This window comes from Leptosomus discolor, chromosome 2 (genome assembly GCF_034619465.1).
Source record: "Leptosomus discolor isolate bLepDis1 chromosome 2, bLepDis1.hap2, whole genome shotgun sequence".
NCBI classification, from domain to species: Eukaryota; Metazoa; Chordata; class Aves; order Leptosomiformes; family Leptosomidae; genus Leptosomus; species Leptosomus discolor.
Window position 1 is genome coordinate 102,213,924 of NC_141392.1, and position 18,533 is coordinate 102,232,456.

At 44.1% G+C, this 18,533-nt stretch overlaps 1 protein-coding gene across 1 annotated transcript in view; it reads left to right on the forward strand.

Annotated features, from left to right (window-relative positions):
• The first annotated feature begins 11,939 nt into the window (after positions 1 to 11,939).
• CSMD1 (CUB and Sushi multiple domains 1) overlaps positions 11,940 to 18,533 on the forward strand; it is a 1,224,748-nt gene continuing 1,218,154 nt past the window's right edge. Inside the window, exon 1 of the mRNA XM_086461528.1 lies at positions 11,940 to 12,006. Within this exon, the coding sequence (XP_086317654.1) occupies positions 11,940 to 12,006 (67 nt within the window). The remainder of the gene's footprint in view (positions 12,007 to 18,533) is intronic.

The window sequence follows — 18,533 nt, forward strand, 5'->3', positions numbered from 1 at the left end:
TAAATGCTTCTATGAAATATAAGAAAGAAGAATCTAGCTGAATACCTGGGCTATCAAAACATTGCTTAACCCTTTATTACATCAGAGTACACACCAGTTTCCACTACAGAACTGATCCACTACAGTTCCTGTCATGATTGAAATAAATGTACTCAGGCTTACACCTCTACCCAGTGCAGCTGTCCAGGAAATGTTACAGTCAGGAACATTCCTATGGGAAATCACTGCATTTTCCAAGTATATGAGAATCTCTGGTGCAGATGTTTTAGAAAAAGGTTTCTTTGCAGACTGAATAGAAACAAGCAAATTTAAGTAAGCGATTTTGATAACTACTATTAACATTGCCATAATTGGATAGATTTTTGAGATGTTAATAGCAAGGAGTGAGAAAGTTACTAAACACACACACATATATAGATTCTTTTACAATTATTAGGTATCTTGAATTTCTACAAACTCTAAGAAGTCTGGGAATTTTAAAGAATATAGGTCTGCATGAATATGTTAAGGCTACCTTGAATGACGCTTTGAAAAAATATCACTCAGGTGCAGTGTCTTAGACGAATGTTAGTCCATATCTGAAGAAAAACACAGCTGATAGGATAGTCCAGAGATGACTAGGTTATATAAAAATGTGTCTGTTCCGAAGGTGCCCAGATTGTCTAAGAACAGATGGGCCCCAATGTGAACAAGATGGATTTGAGCAAATGCATATTAAAGGGTAGTCCACAGAACTGATGTTTTAACAAAGAAAATAGAAATCCATTTTAATAGGGATCAAAATATTATCATAATTTACACATACAGGTAATCATCAACATTGACCATAACTCAGCACAGGTGACGCTGCCTCTAAATTGGGCATATAAAACTGTAGCAAACCCCACTGAGCAGCGCAAGGGACTGTGCCTTTTCAGAATTAGGTATGCAGAACTGGTACTGTGGTATCCTGCACCGTGTGACTAATTTACACTAGTATCGCCTTCTTAGTGTGAAAGGGAGCTGTACCTCAGTATCTGGTCTAAGCTTTCCTTAGTGGTGTTTGGCCTGGTTATACGCCCTTGAGGTTTGGTCTGGCTGTGAAACCTGAACGTAACAGTTCACTTAGTTTATCTTTAGTGATGATATATGATATATTCTGCTGTAGTTACTGTTGGTAACAGCAGGGGGAAATGGAAGCTACCCTTTCAAGGCCAGGACAGAAGCCCTGTATGTTTTTTTGGTGAGGGGTAAGGGAGATCAGAGCATGCAAGCTATGCAGTGCAGCATCTAGAGCCACGCTGTTGTGCCTCTGGAGGAGGCTGGCCTATGGCACTGAGCCAGGGAGTTTCAGCCTACCACAAACACCTATAAAAAAAAAGGATTACACTCTCATAATAAACAGAATTTTCCTTTAAAAGCTGAGTCTTGTGATTAAAGGTGTAGCATATGGAAACCTCACCTACAGCCTGATTCTCACGGAGACCTATTCTAAGCAACAGCAAAAACATATTATCAATGACACACCTCTTATATGTCTGAATAATTCTTAGCATTAATTCTGTGTGATTCTGTGATTAATGAAGGTTCTGTGAGTGCTTCAAGGCGTGAATAGAGCCCACAGTGAGCAGAGATCCACTGATATTTCTTCTTCTGTTTTAAGAACTTTATTCTTCAAAGGGATATCACTTTAATAGTCAGAAAAAGACAGACCACTCTAGTTTTTTTGTTGGTTTATCCATTTACAATTCAACCACTTACTGCTACAGGAGAATATTTCAAAAGCAGAAATAGGCAGCTAGATGCTGAACACCCACTGAACGCCAAAGGGAGTTTGGTACCTAACTCTTTCATGCCTTTGAAAATCTCCCCCAGAAGCTTTAAGTATAAGAATCAACTCAGTGCTGACTCTGTATTATGTATTCCTGTTTTCACTGCAAATCTTAAGCAAATCACCAATATCATAAAAGAACAAAACATTCTCTTATTTTGCAATAGATTTCATTTTAAAGCTAAGGAAATAAAAAACAATGACTGACAGATCCTTTGGTGAGTATGCAAAATGAAAAAGATACCAGGAATTTCTCTCCCCCTGTGATAGGGATCATACTACACCGCCCACATCCCACCAAGGAGCCCTGCCTTTTTTCTGCTGTGGAAAGCACAGCAGTCCAGCCGAGATGAAGAAGTACATGCCATGGCTGTGGATGGATGACTGGGGAGAGTCACTCATCCACTTAACAGAAGGACCAAGGCCATCCACCTAATGTTAGGCATATAATTTCTGCAAGCTACCTGTACAGCAAATACAGAACATACTGTCAGATACAGAACATGATCAGATACTATTCCAGTTCTCACTGTCTTTCAGCTAGGTATCTAAAATTAGGTAAAATGGGTCTTAATCTCTACACCTCTCCATTGACTGTACAGGCAGTGCAGGCTCTGAACTTAAGCACATGCAACAGTGTGAATACCTCCTGCACACACCGTGAACTAGGAACACACTAACACCATTATCAGCCACTTCTGTATATTCTAAAAAAACCCAAATCATAATAAATGGTTGAGCATCAAGGTCCTGTGGAAAAAAGAAAAAAAAAGTGATTGTGCCACATATGTTTCATTAAGCTCTTTTCAGATTGGCAGAACTTATTTCTAACAAACTCTAAATCAGCAGTATTCCGTTACCTTTTAATGACCTTTTTTATAACTGCATTTAATGGAGTGACCCAGCTCAATCTCATGGGCTCAAGAAGACCTATGATACATCAGTTCCCTCCCAGGCACTAATGTATTCTGCACAGACTCCAGCACGCTGCCATGAGAATGTGTGGGGTTTTTTTGAGGATCGAATTAATTTTGATCTACTTCCCAAAATCTTCAAAGAACTCTTATGCTGGCTGATATAGAAAGAGTCATGTTCCCACAAGCAAGCATGGAGCACAGATAATAACACTCAGAATTTCTAGTTCTTTATTCTTGCTAACAACAATCATCACAAATACTAAAAAATTCCAAATTGCTCAGTTACTTAGTCATTTCCTTAAAAAATATTTAAAGACATAAAATATTGCATGCTTAGAATAGATGCTAGTGAAAGTCCTTGTTCTGCTTTTCATTCATTCCATTTTAATACCGTATTATGGAGAGTTCAAAGTACAAATTCAGGCAATGGCAGCTAAACATGTAATGCAAAGAACTGACGATAACCAATTTAAGCAGAAATACGTCCATGTGAAAAATTACAGTGATGCCATCTTTTAATCTGATTCTTTCAGATCTGCAGTCCAGGAGTTATGATCCCTATAAAGAGAGAAATGGAGACTTAATAGGAAAGGGAAGGGTGAATCTGAGAAGCAGGTTATTTTTGTGGTAAGTTCTCTTCTTAGTGTGAAGAAGTCCTGCAGGCAGACTGGGTTACTGATATTCTCAATAAGAAAAGCACCTCTTCTGCATCTTTTTTAGACAGAAACTCTAAGATAGCAGCTGGGAGAGGAAAGGCAATGGCAACTTAGGAAGCAGATGAACTGTAAAGGACTAAGGAGGAAAGATAGATCATCACCGCTTGGAACTCACTGTTTTAGAACAGCTGGCTAAAATGCTGTTCAAGAAGGGAATGAGATGGCAAAGAACAAAAAATTCATGCAGTGAAAAAGGCTAGACCTCCCTTAGTTTCATGCATGAAGGGTAGAACATGGTTCTGCCGTCTTTCCATCTTTCCCAATGAAAAATTCATGGCTGGTTAAAGCAAGCAGAGAGACACTTAAGCTCATTATTGATGAAGATCATTAATGCCTCTCTTCAGAAGGGCATTTTGCCAGCCTTACTTAAGCAGCAGTTAGGCTCTTGCTCAAAAACCCATCTTCGGATGATATTAGCAAAGCCAATTACTGTCCAATGTCAGGCCACCCAATATTTGGAAGATAATTAAGGTTATGCTGATGGGTCAACTCTAGCAATGTTTGCATTTCAAAGATTTAGTTGGTTCCCATCTGGCTTGGTCAATATGTGAGTAGAGAAATGAGACTACATGATCACTTCCTAATCACTGTATTCTGGTGGCAGGCTCTTTGGATTTTTTCCTGTGGAGAGAGATATTATTGACTTGATAATGGGCTACTGCAGGAAGAACACATCAAATTCTTCCTCTACAGGTACAAAATTCCACCAGTAGATTATTCTTGTCCCATGTTTATACATAGCTGTTAGGACTAATGCTACATTGCAACTGAAACCTGACTGCAACTAATACTTTGATTTTATACTTCTTTCTCACACAGTCAAGATTATAGTCTTGTTACTTGTATAGGACATGACCTTATCATCACTGAAGTCAATGGGAAGGCTGTCACTTAGCTCAGGTTCACAGTATGCAAAGGCTTCGCTGGATATTTGCAGCAAGCATTCACACGTACTCTATTACTTTACAGTAAATGTGAAGCTGTTTGTCTTTTTTCCTTAATGAATAGTTAGAATACATACATGGGGAGGAAATCGCTTACGTGTATCTGCATATACACACCCCAATTCATGATGCTGTAACTCTTTGTGCAGCCACATAATGAAATGGAAATAGGAATTAGAAGCAGATTAACACATAAATGAAAAAGCACATCAGGAAACAGTTTGGAGACATTCAGGTAATTTTAAACCTGGCTTTGTCAAGTAGTTTGCTTAAACCAGACTTTTTCAGTCAGTACAGAGAGATAATCAGCTGTGAAATCCAGCAAGCACCAAACCAGACAGTCTTCCTCTGCAGGCCTGCACAAGCCACTCCCTGTGTAAGGAATTCTGGCATCAGAAAAATCCCTGAAGTGTGGGTAGGTAGGTAGGTGAAATTCATCTACTCTGAAGAAGTATTTTGAGGTGTGGTGGAAGCTACTGTGGAAGCTATTTCTGCAACATCTATTGAGAATATATATGTGGGCTTCACAAGATTGTTCACTGTCACTGTTACTACTTTCCAACTTAGCACACCTGATGAGGCCACTGTCAGAGCTCAGCAAATCCTCCTAATAAAAACCTCACAGCAATCCTCTCTGTCTTTACTGCAGTACCCTTTTCTTATGGCCTGGCGAAATGTACCCAAAATGTTCGGTTAGTACAAGCCATAAGAAATCATTTCCTGGAGCACCTGCCAAAGTCAATATATCTCTAGAGATTAAGTCACTTCAGTCAAGGCCTCCTTGAGTCTAAGTGTAATTTGTTGATAGTGATTATTTTTAAAGCACTGATGATTGTGCACCTGGTTATCTGTGCAGTCTCCCTGTTTTCCTCTCATGCCTGTTAACACTTCTTATGAAGACCCTGCTATTAAAATCTAAGTCAAAAATTCAATGTCAAGATAGAAGGACTGATTCTATCTTTGGAATTTCTTTCATCTGGCAATCTGGCAGAATTTAAGTCCAACCAAGTAGTCTCAAGGTGCGATAAAAAAGGCAAGGCGCTTGACTAACTGTTCTTGTTGAAATGTCTGATTTTTTTATTGCAATATATATGAAGTGTCTACCACACGATAAATGGTCTAAACCTTAAATATGAGCAATATCTAATAAGACATAAAAATCTCAGGTAAGCTAGCTAAAAGAGCTGCTTATTGACATTTTTTAAAGAAAATTACCCCTGCTTTAGCTTTTTTTCTCCTCTTTTTTTCCTCCTTTAACTGTTAACTCTTTTCCTTTTTCTTTTCTTTTCCTGTTTTCTTTTCCTTTTTCTTTTCTTATTTTTTTTCTTTTTTTTTTGGACCATGGATTCAAAAGTTTCTTCTCTGTTTGTCTCCTTTGACTCCTCTACTGCTTCAGTACCCTCATTCTAACCAGCCATCTGATTTCTCTCATGACTGGTATCATAATTTCTCACCATTTTTCTCATGACCTGTACTCTCCTTGTCCTCTTTTCTCTATTCTGACAATCTACCCCTCAATTTACTTATGCATTAGTCTTTGCCATGTTAGAAATGGTATGATTTTACCTACATTTCCCATTATTTCACTTTCAACTCACAGATATCAGCTCATTCTTCATGAGAGCAGAATGAGAACATGAGAAGAACATGAGAGTTCTTACTACAGCACTCTCAGAAATCCATCCAAGCAACTTGTATTCTCTGATTTTGTTTTAACCTTCTTCAGAGCCATATGCAACTATTCACTCTAAAATCTCTAAAGAGTCTCTGTCCAAGGTTCATGAGGACAACATTTTCATCCACTCAGATATGACACACAGCTGTTCTTAGAATATTGTATGTCCATGTCTTCAACAACTCTCTTCACCTGATTTGAGAGCATACTTCTCATCCACTCTTCAAATTACTGTGTGGGTTTTCTGTCCTTGCTTTCCTTCTCTCTTCTCTCTACACCTTGTTTCTGTGTGATCTCATCAGCAAATACAAATTCAACTACCATCTGTTTGCTAATGACTCACAGATATACTAGTCTACTCCAGACTAATCTCCTTATGTCCAAACTGAAATCTCAGCCTGCCTCTCTGACATCTCCTCATGTATATGTAGCCATCATCTCCAACTCATCATGAATAAAACAGACAGCTTATCATTTCCCATAAACTAAACCTTTCTTTCTCAGTCAGTTAGCTCAAAATATAAGTCAAGAGCCTAACTTAAGTCTTTTGCCGTACACAAAAAATCTGTAGTTTCTATCAAGTGGATTTCCAGACTAAATGAAATGTGTGGCTCATCATGAGGAAAGTGCACAAAAAGACCTAGGTTGAAGCATGACTCTTGCAAATGCTTAAACAAATAGTGCAGGAGACCCATGGTAGCTCAAGTTCCAGGGGTTTGCTAGATGCTGAACCAAGCACTCAGTTAATACAGTAAACATGTGCTGGTAATTAAGACATTGCACAGCTGTACATCACTCAGCACCATACTCATTCTTAGGCAAGACAGCTCAAGTGAAGTAAGCAGGAATCACTATGTCAGAATCTCAGTACACGTGGGTATAGAGCCCTCTTGAAAGGTATGACCAAAGTCTCCTCACAACCAAACATCTATTCTTCTGTCTCAATAACAAAATCTTTCCAGCTTTGACAAATTCAGTCTTCCCATATCCAATCAGCTTTCTGCCAGAAACATTGTTTTCTCAGCTATTTTTTGCTTACCTCCACTAGTTCTTCCTTATCTCTCCCATCTGACAGGAGTTACTACTTTTCATTCTCAAAGCTTGCTGACACTTGTCCCATGTTAATCACTGTCAAGATACTGACTTACTTGTCTGTTTAGACTGTAATGCTAGCTACTATTACCCACATGTTAATAGGGGGCTTCAAACTTTCTTGTATAGCATACCTCCTGTTTTGCAGGATCTCCTTATGCTTAACTAGAAGTTTCCTTTTCCTCTGTTAACCCTCCAAAACCAAAATGGTTAAACCTCTGAGCAACAGTACCTAAGAGGAATGGCCTTGGTATTGTCACCTATAGGCACCCTGAGGGCTGCTATCTACAAATCCCACCTTCCCGCGAAGGCAGAAATGTCTTTCAGAAGTCTCATCTTCCTAACATCAATTATTAATGTCACCTTAAGGACAGACGGGATCAGTGTAGGTGCTTAGAAAAGAAGTAGCGTGCTGGAGCCTGTCCCTGAGGAGCTAAGTAATGCTTGAGGGTACTTTAAAACAGGCAACTTACGTCTCCCCCCACAGCCTTGCCAACTGTTCCCCCTAAACTAAGCATTCCAGAGGGAATACAATATAGCAGAGCAATTAATTCAGCCCCAGGGTCCTTCTTGAACAACGCTATCGTAACATCCTCTCTTGCCGACCAATACTTCCTTGAAGCATCCCACCTGCCAGCCTGTAACCCATCTTTTCCCTACAACTGTCTCCTGTTTTCTCCTTCTGTTTCCAGCTTAGAAGACTTTTGGCACTTACATTTATTGGTCTGTGCTGGTACAGTATATAAAACAGTGATGTAGTTGTAGGTGATGTTGCAGCTGTAGTTGATGTAGCTGTAGTCATCTTTATTGTCAATCTTACAAGAGAAACTTCTAGTTTGGATAGAACATTACCATGAAAAGAAAGCAGAGTCAAATATGAACCCAAGCATCAAAATTTCTAACTGCAGACAGTCTGTGGGTGGTATTTTTATTCTTTATGGTGTAACAAATTAGGGTTAGGAACATATGTACATACAAATATTTCTTATTGTTATAGCCTAGAAGACTATCATGACTAAAGAAATCATTAATTGTTTTCAAGTCTGAAAACAGAGCTATTGAAAAGAGAATTTGTTGAGAGCATTTGCAACTCTGTTTTCTGGTTTAGCTAACAACTGAAGAGCTTCTGTGACAAAAATAATTTTGATGTCCACTTCCTGACTTCCTCACCCTAAATCTGTGTTCTGCTAAGGATTTGTCTTCTTGTAGACTTCTTTTCCCAACATACTATTTTGAATTTTAAACTTTCACATTTTTTAACAAGACATCAAAATAACTTTCTGGCAGAAATCTATGGCCTTCTGACTCCTCTGGCAAGTACAAATTCTGGTTACGGGCTCCCCAAACATCCCCTTTAATGACTGTATAGTATATTTTCAGCTATGTTCTGAATCAGTAGTTTTGCTTAGATATGCGCCAATATTCCTCCACCTTACAGAAAGATGTTTCTTCCTCCCAGAAAGAGGAAACAGAGAAACGTGGATTCAAAATTATGAAATAACAAGCTGAAAAATGAAAAGGGAAAACCTAACCTTGCAGACCTTTTTTTTTATATGGCATAGGGAAGCAAAAGGACAAGCTCTCAATTAAAAATAAAACCCTGTCAAGTTACTTTTAAATCATCCTGATTAGTACAAACAGTCTTGACATATACACTCCCCCATACCGTCTATAGGGAACAGAGAGAAATATTGCCTCTGTTTAAACTCATAAATTCAGGGATTTTATGGTAGTACATTAGGTACTTAAAATACAATAGAGAGATTACAGTCATTAGATTAGATCATCTTCGGTAATTACCGTATTTAGGTGCTGCAGTTCCATGCTGAGCTCGAGTCAGTTTGGTGGAGATTCCTCCTGGAACGCCAAGCTCCAGTTCCACAGTCATCTTCTGGCCCTTTTGGGTTTGGCAAAACTTTTGAGTCATACGACATTTGTAAAAGTCACTGCAACAGCTACCTGAGTCTGTAGAGAGCCTGAAATGTTGGCAGGAGTATCTGTGCTGTGCCATTTATCTCAATAAAGCCCTAACTCAGGTGACAAGTGATAATGTGCTAAAAGCCAGCAATGTTTATGCATATGGCTTACTGTCATGGGATGCAAGAAAGGAGAGAAGGCATCTTTTGCAGTAATAGTGATTGTGGTGCCCAGTTATCTGGCCTCATCCAGGTGCTACGAGGGGAAGAAATTACCACTTGTTTAGCTCAACAGAGAAAGAAACAGGTCCCAAAATCTCAGTAAAGCGCAGAAAATCCTCAGAAGAATGGCAAGCCTCAGGAAATAGTAAATCTAACCTGGGTGAGTCAAGACCAACAAAGCACTTATATCATAGTGGAGCTTCTGCAGAATCTGCTATGAGCAGGGTTAAACAGCAACTTCTCAAATTAAGAGTGCTTACTTAAACAGCACAGTAAGAAATGATACAATCATTACTGTTTCCAACTAGACCCAGACAGCCATAAATGGAGTTTATTTACAGCTTATTAACTATTCCAACTCAGTAGACAACACAATGAAACAAAACTAAAAACCGATTGTGAGCTCTTGAGCCAGATGCAGTGCAAAACCCACTTCGTTTTAAAACTCTAAGCCTCAGACTCCTGTAGGCCGGAAAGGAAGAATCTCAGCTTAAGCTTAGTGACCATTTCTGTCTTTCTCAAAATCATTAGCAAGTTCTCCTCAGTCTGCTGACAAGGAGTAAGTGGAGGGGATGTACACGAGGAGCCTGAGCATCTCTGACTGGGGAATTCTGCACAGCAGCTTGCCTACATGATGTCTGCTACTAACAAGTATTAGCATCATTTTACTTTCACAAATGCAAAACTCAGTCCCCGAGGCGTTTTTAAAATATGGATGAATACTGAGACTGGATCCCTCCTCTGGAAGCATTTGGGCCCTGCTCCGGAGCGCAGCGGGGTTGGGAGTTAAGGGGAAGAGCGGGTGAGGAAAGGCAGGGCAGGGTAACGAAGACAGAGCGCAGGCAGGGAGGGAATGTTTGCCACGAGATGGCAGCAATGCCACGTCTTTCTCGGCAGCTTGACTGGCCCTGGGTTTGGGGGGGGGGGGTGTTGGTTTTTTTTGTTGGGGTTTTTTTTTTTTTTTTTTGAGTGAGAACCTCAAGGTTTAGACATAAATACAAGTTTATTACAAAGTCAGCCTACCTCGTTCAGTGCCCATTCACCACCTTCTTGCAACTTACAATGAGAAAACAACTTTGCATATTTGACCACGAAAGAAAACTCATCATAAGTGAATAATTACAACCTTGAAACTACCCTTCTAAAGATGTTCGCGTTTCTGTCTTTCCTCGCTGTGAGCCTTTGTATTTTAATTACGGATATAGGTAAGCACTAATTATGGAGTCAGGCCCAGTGTGCAGTGGTGGTGGTAATCTTTACAATTCCTACTGGATTGAAAGTCAGGTTTGGGTTCTTTTTTGCCATCCTTTTGCAGGCAGGCCTGGCGCAGAAACCGTTGCTGGCAAAGGGCATCACCTGCAAGAGCCGTGGGGACCTGAGACAGGCCAACCCTGGGTGACCCTTTCCCTTCCCTCTGGCTCAGGGAATCAACCCTACTGGGTTCAGAGTGGTGGTGGGGAAGCCTCTGTCTGCATACTGCCATGCCCGATTTGGGGGGTTTGTTGTTGTTTTGGAAAGGATAGTGAATGACAGAAATTCCTCTTGGCAACAGGAGCCATCGGGAATGGCAACATAAAGACAAAGCAGTGTTCCTCAAGGAGATGTTGGCTCTCTTCCTTCCCCTGAGGAACAACAGCTTGCTCTGATGAGCAACTTGGAAGGAACAAGCAGGGCACATTTTGAACCTGTGAGCCTTCCTCTCTCCCGAGCAGGGATGAAAGCAGCAGGGAGTTTCACCTAGGACGAGGGATTCCCACCCCAGCACACGCACCACCCGCACCCCACATGCGGGTGGCGAAGCCGGGAGCCGGGCTGCGGGCAGAGCCGGGGGACCGGCCGCCGGGGCGATGCAGCAGGAGCCCCCCGGGCAGGTGTAGCCCTGCAGCCGCCACCCGTCCCCGCGCCGGGGGGCAACGGGCCGGGGGAATGCCTTCTCACCTCGGGCGCTTTCGGGGCGGGGGGCAGCAGCCGGCCTGGGCCGGGGCGGGGTGAGGGGGGCCGCGTCCGCCCCGGGGGGGCCGTGCGGGGGCCGGCCGGCGGAGCGGGGAGGCTGCGGGCTTGGCGTGCGTCGGCTGCGCAGCGCCGGCCCCTTCCCCTCTCCGTGGGAAGTGATGGTTGAGTCCGGCGGCGGCGGCGGCTTCTCGTGTGGCTGGCAGCCGCTCCGCTGCGCTGCCTGCGCTGCTCTCGCCGCGATCCCTCCCTCCCTCCCTCTCCCCTCCTCCTCCTCCTCTTCCTCGCACTCTCCGCATCCCTCTCCTGCCGCCGCCGCCGCCCGGCTCTCCCCGCCGGCGGCCGTGGATGCCGCGCTGCCCGCGGCACCGGGCGTGCCTCCGCTCCCTCCCCTCCCCTGGGCGGGCGGCGGGCCGGCAGCGCCGGGGCTCCGCGGGCGCTGAGCGGCGCAGCCCCGCCGCGGCGCGGGACTGATGCTATGAGCAGAGCGGAGCGAGCCGCCCGCGCAGTCCTGCAGGAGGCGTCGGGCGCTGCGCGGCGCTCGGGACCCGGACCGCTCCTCTCCGCCTCTCCTCGCCCTGTGGTGGTTATTTGGCGCTGTCCTTAGCCCCGCTGCCGTTCGGAGGACACGGTCGCAGCCGAGAAGAGCCGCCGGGGGTTTTGTGTGAGTGTGTGTGTGTGTGGAATAACTGCAGACATGACTGCGTGGAGGAAATTCAAGTCTCTGCTGGTTTTCTGCGCGGGGCTCCTCACTGCAGCTCAGGGTAAGATTTGGGTTTCTTGCACTGGATTCGTGTAGGCTGTGGCTATGGCACTGATTTCCCCCCTCAGCTAAACCGCTGCCGCTCGGTCGAGCTCTCTCCCTCGCCTCGCTTCTGCGCCGGGAAACAGCAGGCTCCGCGAGCCCGGTCTCCCTTCTCCCTGCCTCCCACCTCCCGCCGGGGCCGCTGGTGCTCCCCGGTTCCCGGCCGGCCGCTTCCCCCGGGAGAAACCAGCCCTCCAGGAGTTGGGCAGCAGCCGCTGCGGCGCTGCGAGGGGAGCCGTGCCCATCCGGCCGCCTGGGCAGCGCCGGAGTTTGGGAACACTTCGCTCTCCGCGCACGCACGAACGGCACTCGCTGCCGTGCGAGGGACAGTCCCCGGGCTGGCAAGTTTGGCTCTCCCCTCCTCCCGCCTCTCAGGCTTTTGCCGTGCTCGGGGGGGTGGGGTGGGGGGAGCGCGGAGTGGGTGGCCGCGGAGAGCCGCCCCCGCCTGCCTTCAGCCGGCTCCGCTCCCCGCAAGTTACGCGGAGGCGGGGATGCGGCGCGGGGGTCCCCCTCCGCCAGATGCCTGCCCGTGCCGGGGGAAGAGGGCTCCTCGCTGCTCGGCGTGCGGTGGGGAGCGTCTCCCACCCCCAGCTGGGTTTCTCCTGAAAATCCAGGGAGGGAGGGAGGAGAAACGAGGGGGGTGACGGTGGAGAATTGGGTTACACAACTTCAGTGCTGGCCTCAGCCCCATCACTTGCCTCATCGCTGGAGACAACAACTTCCCCATTATTCACTTCGCCTCTCATTAGCCCTGCGCTTTTTCATGCTGGGAGAGAGATGCCACTATGTGTGTATGTGTGTGTGAAAGAGAGAGGGAGGGAGCGAAGGGAGGCTGCTCGCAGCTGAGCACCTGTCCCCGTTACAGCCGCTGCCTTCTCCCACCTCGCTCCCGGCGGTTTCTGCCTGCCTCCGGGAGGACGGTTCCCCTTGCGGTCTGTGCTGTCGGAGGCTCCCTTAACCCTTCCAAGGCGCTTTACATCCTTCCCACCATTTTATTTTTCTCACTGCTTTTTTCGGTGCGGGGGGCGGCTGGAACGGGGGGAGCCGACAGCGGCCCGGGCTGGTGGGCGAGGCTGGAGCCTTTCCCGTCCTGCGGGTGCCCGCGGCCGGGCTCCCTCATCCGCCCGGGTGGCACTGCAGGGCGCCCTCCCTCCGGCAGCCTCTGCCCACGATCCGCAGGGGGAGGCGGCGGAAGGCCGGCCCGCTCTGCCGGCAGCCGCGGGGGAGCTTCGCCCGGTCCGGAGGAGCGGCCGCGGCTCCGCGCCAGCCCGGTGGCACCGCTCCTCTGCCCGGATCCTGCCGCTGCCTCGGTTCACCGGGCAACGCCACCCGGCTGCCCGCGGTCGCGCTGTCTCCGCGGGGAAGGGAAGGGAGCACGGAGGCGGAGAGGCGCCCGGGTTGCCTGCGCTGAGAAGCGGGCGGCTCCTGGAGAACGGGGCTGTGCGCGGCGGCACACGCAGCCCCCCCCCGGCCGGCCGGGGGCTTCTTGCCGTGGCCGCCCTGCCCAAACTTCCAGCGTCCCCCCGCCCGGTGCCTCGGTCCCCCAGTCCCCCGGTCCCCCTCCCGCGCGGGACCGGGCGGCCGCTCCCAGCCCGAACACGTGCCGGGCGCCCCGGCGGAGCCCCGGGGGGGCGTCGGAGCCCCGCGCCGGGCGGAGGAGCTGCCCCCGGCCACCGCACCCGGGAGCCCGGCCGCCCCGGGACGAGCTGCAGCTGCAGCAGCGGCCGCGCCGGCTCCCGGGGCGGGCCGACACCCGCGACTCATTTGTTAAATACACTGTAGCCGGTTCTGTCGTTTGACATTTTAAGTGTTTTCTTTTCATGGCTGACAGCACACACGAAAAGCTGGAGGCTGGATCATGGTTATTCAGCGGAGATCCGACGTGTTTTGCTTACATACAAAGGCTTTGCCAGGAACATTTGGGCACTGCCTCTGATGCTGCTCTGCAGAATGTAATTATACCTCGCTTAATGTGGAGCAGCAACACACCTACTTAAAGGCTACAAACCGACTTAATATTGAAGTCAAACAACAGGTAGAAGGGGAACCAGCGGGGACATTTGACATAATTCTTTCCCATTTACTTTCCCAGGCAATCGAGCACAGGTATCTATATTTAGTCAAATGTAATCCTGAGGCTGAAATTACATTTATAGTTTAGAGAGTGAAAGAACTCCTTCCATAGTAACATGAAGAGCCCAGGCTTTCAGGAGCACATACAATTTTGATTAATAGATCCCGAGAACTCTTTGTTTTACCAGCCCTTTGGTAGTGGACTCATTTGGTAGTCACTGTAATAGGAATTCACCGGGTTTTGATTGGTTTGGGGGTTTTATGAGGGGAAAAAAAAAGTGCTGAATTTCTGGAGGCGTTGCCACAGGCATTCCCTTATCTTTCAGTAAAATGAGAGGTGGGCTGCTTTCCACATTGATCCTCCTCATTATGAAATTAAATGGAAACCCTTTGTTTCTGTGCAATTTTCTGTAACTTTTTAGAGGGGCAAGAAAGCATGAAAATGAACCTACGTCATCGTTCACTGTGGTAGACTTGAGGTGCAGTTCTATACATTTCTTTGGACTCATTTTGTCTGATTGATGCATTTGAGTGTTTTGGAAAACATTTGGGGGATTATTCCCTGTCCATTATGCTTTAAACATCAAGGGAAATTAGTATGGAGTCATTTAAAGGAACTACTTTCCCAGAAACTACCCTATCATAGCAGTTATGCTTCAACAAGACAGGCAGCACAATGTTCAGCTCTGCGTGTTGAGATGGGCTTGTTTACAGAGCCATTTGCTAATTCTGATAGGTTATATCCTAGCAAAAGCAAGCATAAAAAACTATTGATTTGCTTAAAACACGAAACACATCAGTATCATTTCTGTAAAAATTTGTACTGCTAGGGAAAAAAATGGTAGATTTAGATGGAAGTCAGATTAAAATTCAAGATAAAAGATTGAAGTATCTTTCTGCTGTGACCTGAGGTCTGTGAACAACCTATTTTCAATGCAGAAATACATATTGCTTAATATTTAAAATTGTCCCGGTACATGTTTTCAAGATCATTTCCTGGACTTGTTCATATAACCAAACACAAGACCTTCATTGCCACCTAATTGCCTCAAACAAAATGTGCGTAAGCAGGCTTATGCACAGCAGTATCATTCAGATTAATGGAAATAGCAAAGGGAAAACATTTCTGTTCTTACACTGAATCCAGACAGTGAAAGGATTCCCACATCTACAGCTTAGGATTTTGGTTTTTTTTTTTTTAAAAAAAAAAAAAAGAAAGAAAAAAAGAAAGAGGAAATAAACCCCAAAACATTTTATGTACCCTCAGTTTGCTGCTATCACTTTGTCAAAATAATTGCTATAACTACATCATACAAAGTTACCGCTATGTTTAAGGCCTACTCCTGTTGGACTGAGAGTGTTTGCCTCTTTTAAAGTCATGTGTTTTCTCTCTCCAAAGCCCTGTTTCTCAAACTGTGAAGTTGGTCTCTCTAGAGGGGCTAGTCTTCTAGAGTCTTCCAGACTCTCTTCCAGAGAAGACTAGAGCAATTCTAGGGAAAATGAGCTGAAAAAAGTGATTTTTTTAAAAGAACATCAGAGCTAGGTGTTGAATACCCAGCTGCAAAACCAAGTATTCGATTGATGCATTCCCCATCCCCTAGCCCAGTGAGGAACTGGCCATAGAAAGACAGAAAAGAGAATAGCCAGCTCTAACCAGACAGTATTTTAATGTAAAAATGTATTTACTTTTTTGTGAGATCTGTATCTTTCCCAGTTTTCCATCAAGATATGTATATAATGTCCTTAACTCTGTATAGAAATAGGAAATATGGACAATTTGAATATAATGTAGCGGAGACCATATCAGTTTAACAAAGATTCCCCAAACACTCATTTTAGACCTTTGAACTCATAGATGAGATTTGAATTTCCACCGACAGCCAGTACAAGGTTATCAGTTTCTCTGATGTGTGTGGAATAGGATAGTGGTGTGAGGAGCTGGAGCTGGTATACAAGCACGTGCAAGCATGAGCACACATGAACTTCAGGTTGTATTGAAATCTCTGAGGGCACTTCAGCACTGTCTGTGATCTGTATATATGGGAACCATTCCGCAGACTGTTTTCTGTTTCTTTTATTGACTGTCACTCCCGTGTCCCTTTATACAGACATGTATGATTTTCATCAGGCATGGGGTTTTTGTCAGGGGCTGGGGGCAGTTGCAATTTTTTTCCCCTGCAGACTGTTTTTTCTATATAAGCGTGGAATCTAGCTCTTCATCTCATTATCTGGTAGTATTATTACATATGCATTGATATATGCCAGTTTTTAAAAGACATCTATGGGACTTTTCACCTCCACACCATTTATATTAATGAAAACTTTGGCCTCAGCAAATTAGGGACAATCTGAAACTGTAAATATTTTAAACAGAAACCAATGTATTCAAGATATACCATACTCTTTAGAAAGGCTGAAAAGCCCTAGGGACTGCCAATTTCAACTTTTTCAAGACATGTCATCTGTACACTGTCACATTAAACTTCCTTTCGCAACCTTTCCTCAGAGAAGTAACTGCTTAATAGTGTGTAAAGCCTCCAATGAATTTATAGATAAGACATAATTTGATTTTTCTCAAATCTGTATTGAACTGTCATGTCTTTGACCACGATGACATTAGTCTGCTAGTAAACAGCTTTAAGTGTAAGCCCAGCTATTGCAGTATAGTGCCAGGCTGCCTGTAACCAGCAGAGGGATGCTGCGTGGAAAGGGGAATTGCTGGTTTGACTACACAATCCACCAAAGCAGTAGCATAAGTATGAGATGTGATCTCTGACAAAACTCGAGCATATAACTGGATTTAAATCAGGGTCACTATACAAGAATATGCCTCTAGTTCTCCATAGGGTGCAAAATTAGCCAGATTAGACTGAGCTAAAATGGATGTTCTTCCAATTTCTTCAGTGAACAAAGAATGAGAATCATATGGAAATTCTCCTAACATGTATGAATCACTTTCTTTTACTTAGATGTTTTACCTTTCTACATCAGTTGCAATTTCCTTTAAACCATTTTTGTCAACCAGTAATTTTTGAAATAGGGAAAAATGCCATTAATGTCTGAGGAAATCTTACTTTATCCTCACACATCTTGGTTCTGGCTGGCTGGAAGACTTCACTATTATGACATTTCTATTGCATTTAAGAAAGCGTACACTGTATGTGTTACAAGCATTTCTCCACATAATAACTGCTTAAACAAATTAGATGGATTATTGCTAGTGTTATATTGACACACAAAGGCAACATTTATCAGTTGCCTGCATTTAGTAATTGAAACGTAAATGGAGGCACACATGCACTGAAAACTTACAAGTGTAATACTGCATCTTATTGCCAATAATGTCTTACTTGCTCAGAGACAATACTTTTTTCTACATTTCTTACTCATCTGAAAAAACTAAAAAAAAAAACCAAACAAAACCAAACCACCAAAAGAAAATGACAACAGTTTCTTGCTATTTTTACCTGGAGGGCACATTCAGTTAAAAGGGCAGAGCAAGATTTAATCACTGTTGTATTGCTGATGGTTAACCAGAATTCCTCTTGATTAATCAGAATATCATCAATTATTTGCTTTTAACAAAAGATAAGCAAAAAATATATCACAATTTCTTGCACTTATACTAATGCTTTAATTTCCAGCATAAAAATTTAATCACAGTTTGTTACAGCTTTATAATTATTAAATTATGCATTTAAACAATATATTCATGCATACTCTGAAACAGTGATTTCATCTCTTTCAACTACATTTTTTGGGTCATCACTGTCAAGTAAAAGGTAACTTTGGACAGTTGTGAGGGCCCTATTCTGCTGCAATGGAAACTGAAATTTCTATTAATTTTAGCAGTAGCTGGATTGGCCAATTTTGAAAAGATTGCTACTCCGAATAAGACAGGCACGGTAGATACTGCAGCTGAAAAAAGCAGCCAGACCCTGTTTAATATGAGCTCTCGTAGCTAAGAAATTCTGACAATGTTTACATCCATGTATGACTGAAAAAAAAGGAAAACGGGATTAATCTGAGCAATAAACCTTAATAATATTGAAAGATTTATACATTTATGGAAGTATTCTGTTTTTAAGCAGTATCTTTGATATCTGCCAGTGTGGTTTTATCTGACCTCTACCCTGTTGCTTCTTTTTTTTTTCTCTGCTTTTTCCTTAAAGAAATTATGAAAGACAATATACAGAGAAACCTAGTATCATTTTAGTCTTCAGATGTTCTATGTCTCTCTTAGAGTATCCCAGGGATACTGAAGTACAGAATCATGTCCCGTTCATGTCTCTGTTGTACAGTGGCTTTCCAAAAGAAATGTTTGCAGCACTGCAGCTGACACAGAGCTGAATAAATAAAAATGACTAAAACTTTGTGTGCAGTGTTTGTTTTGCAAACTTGCATAAAATATGG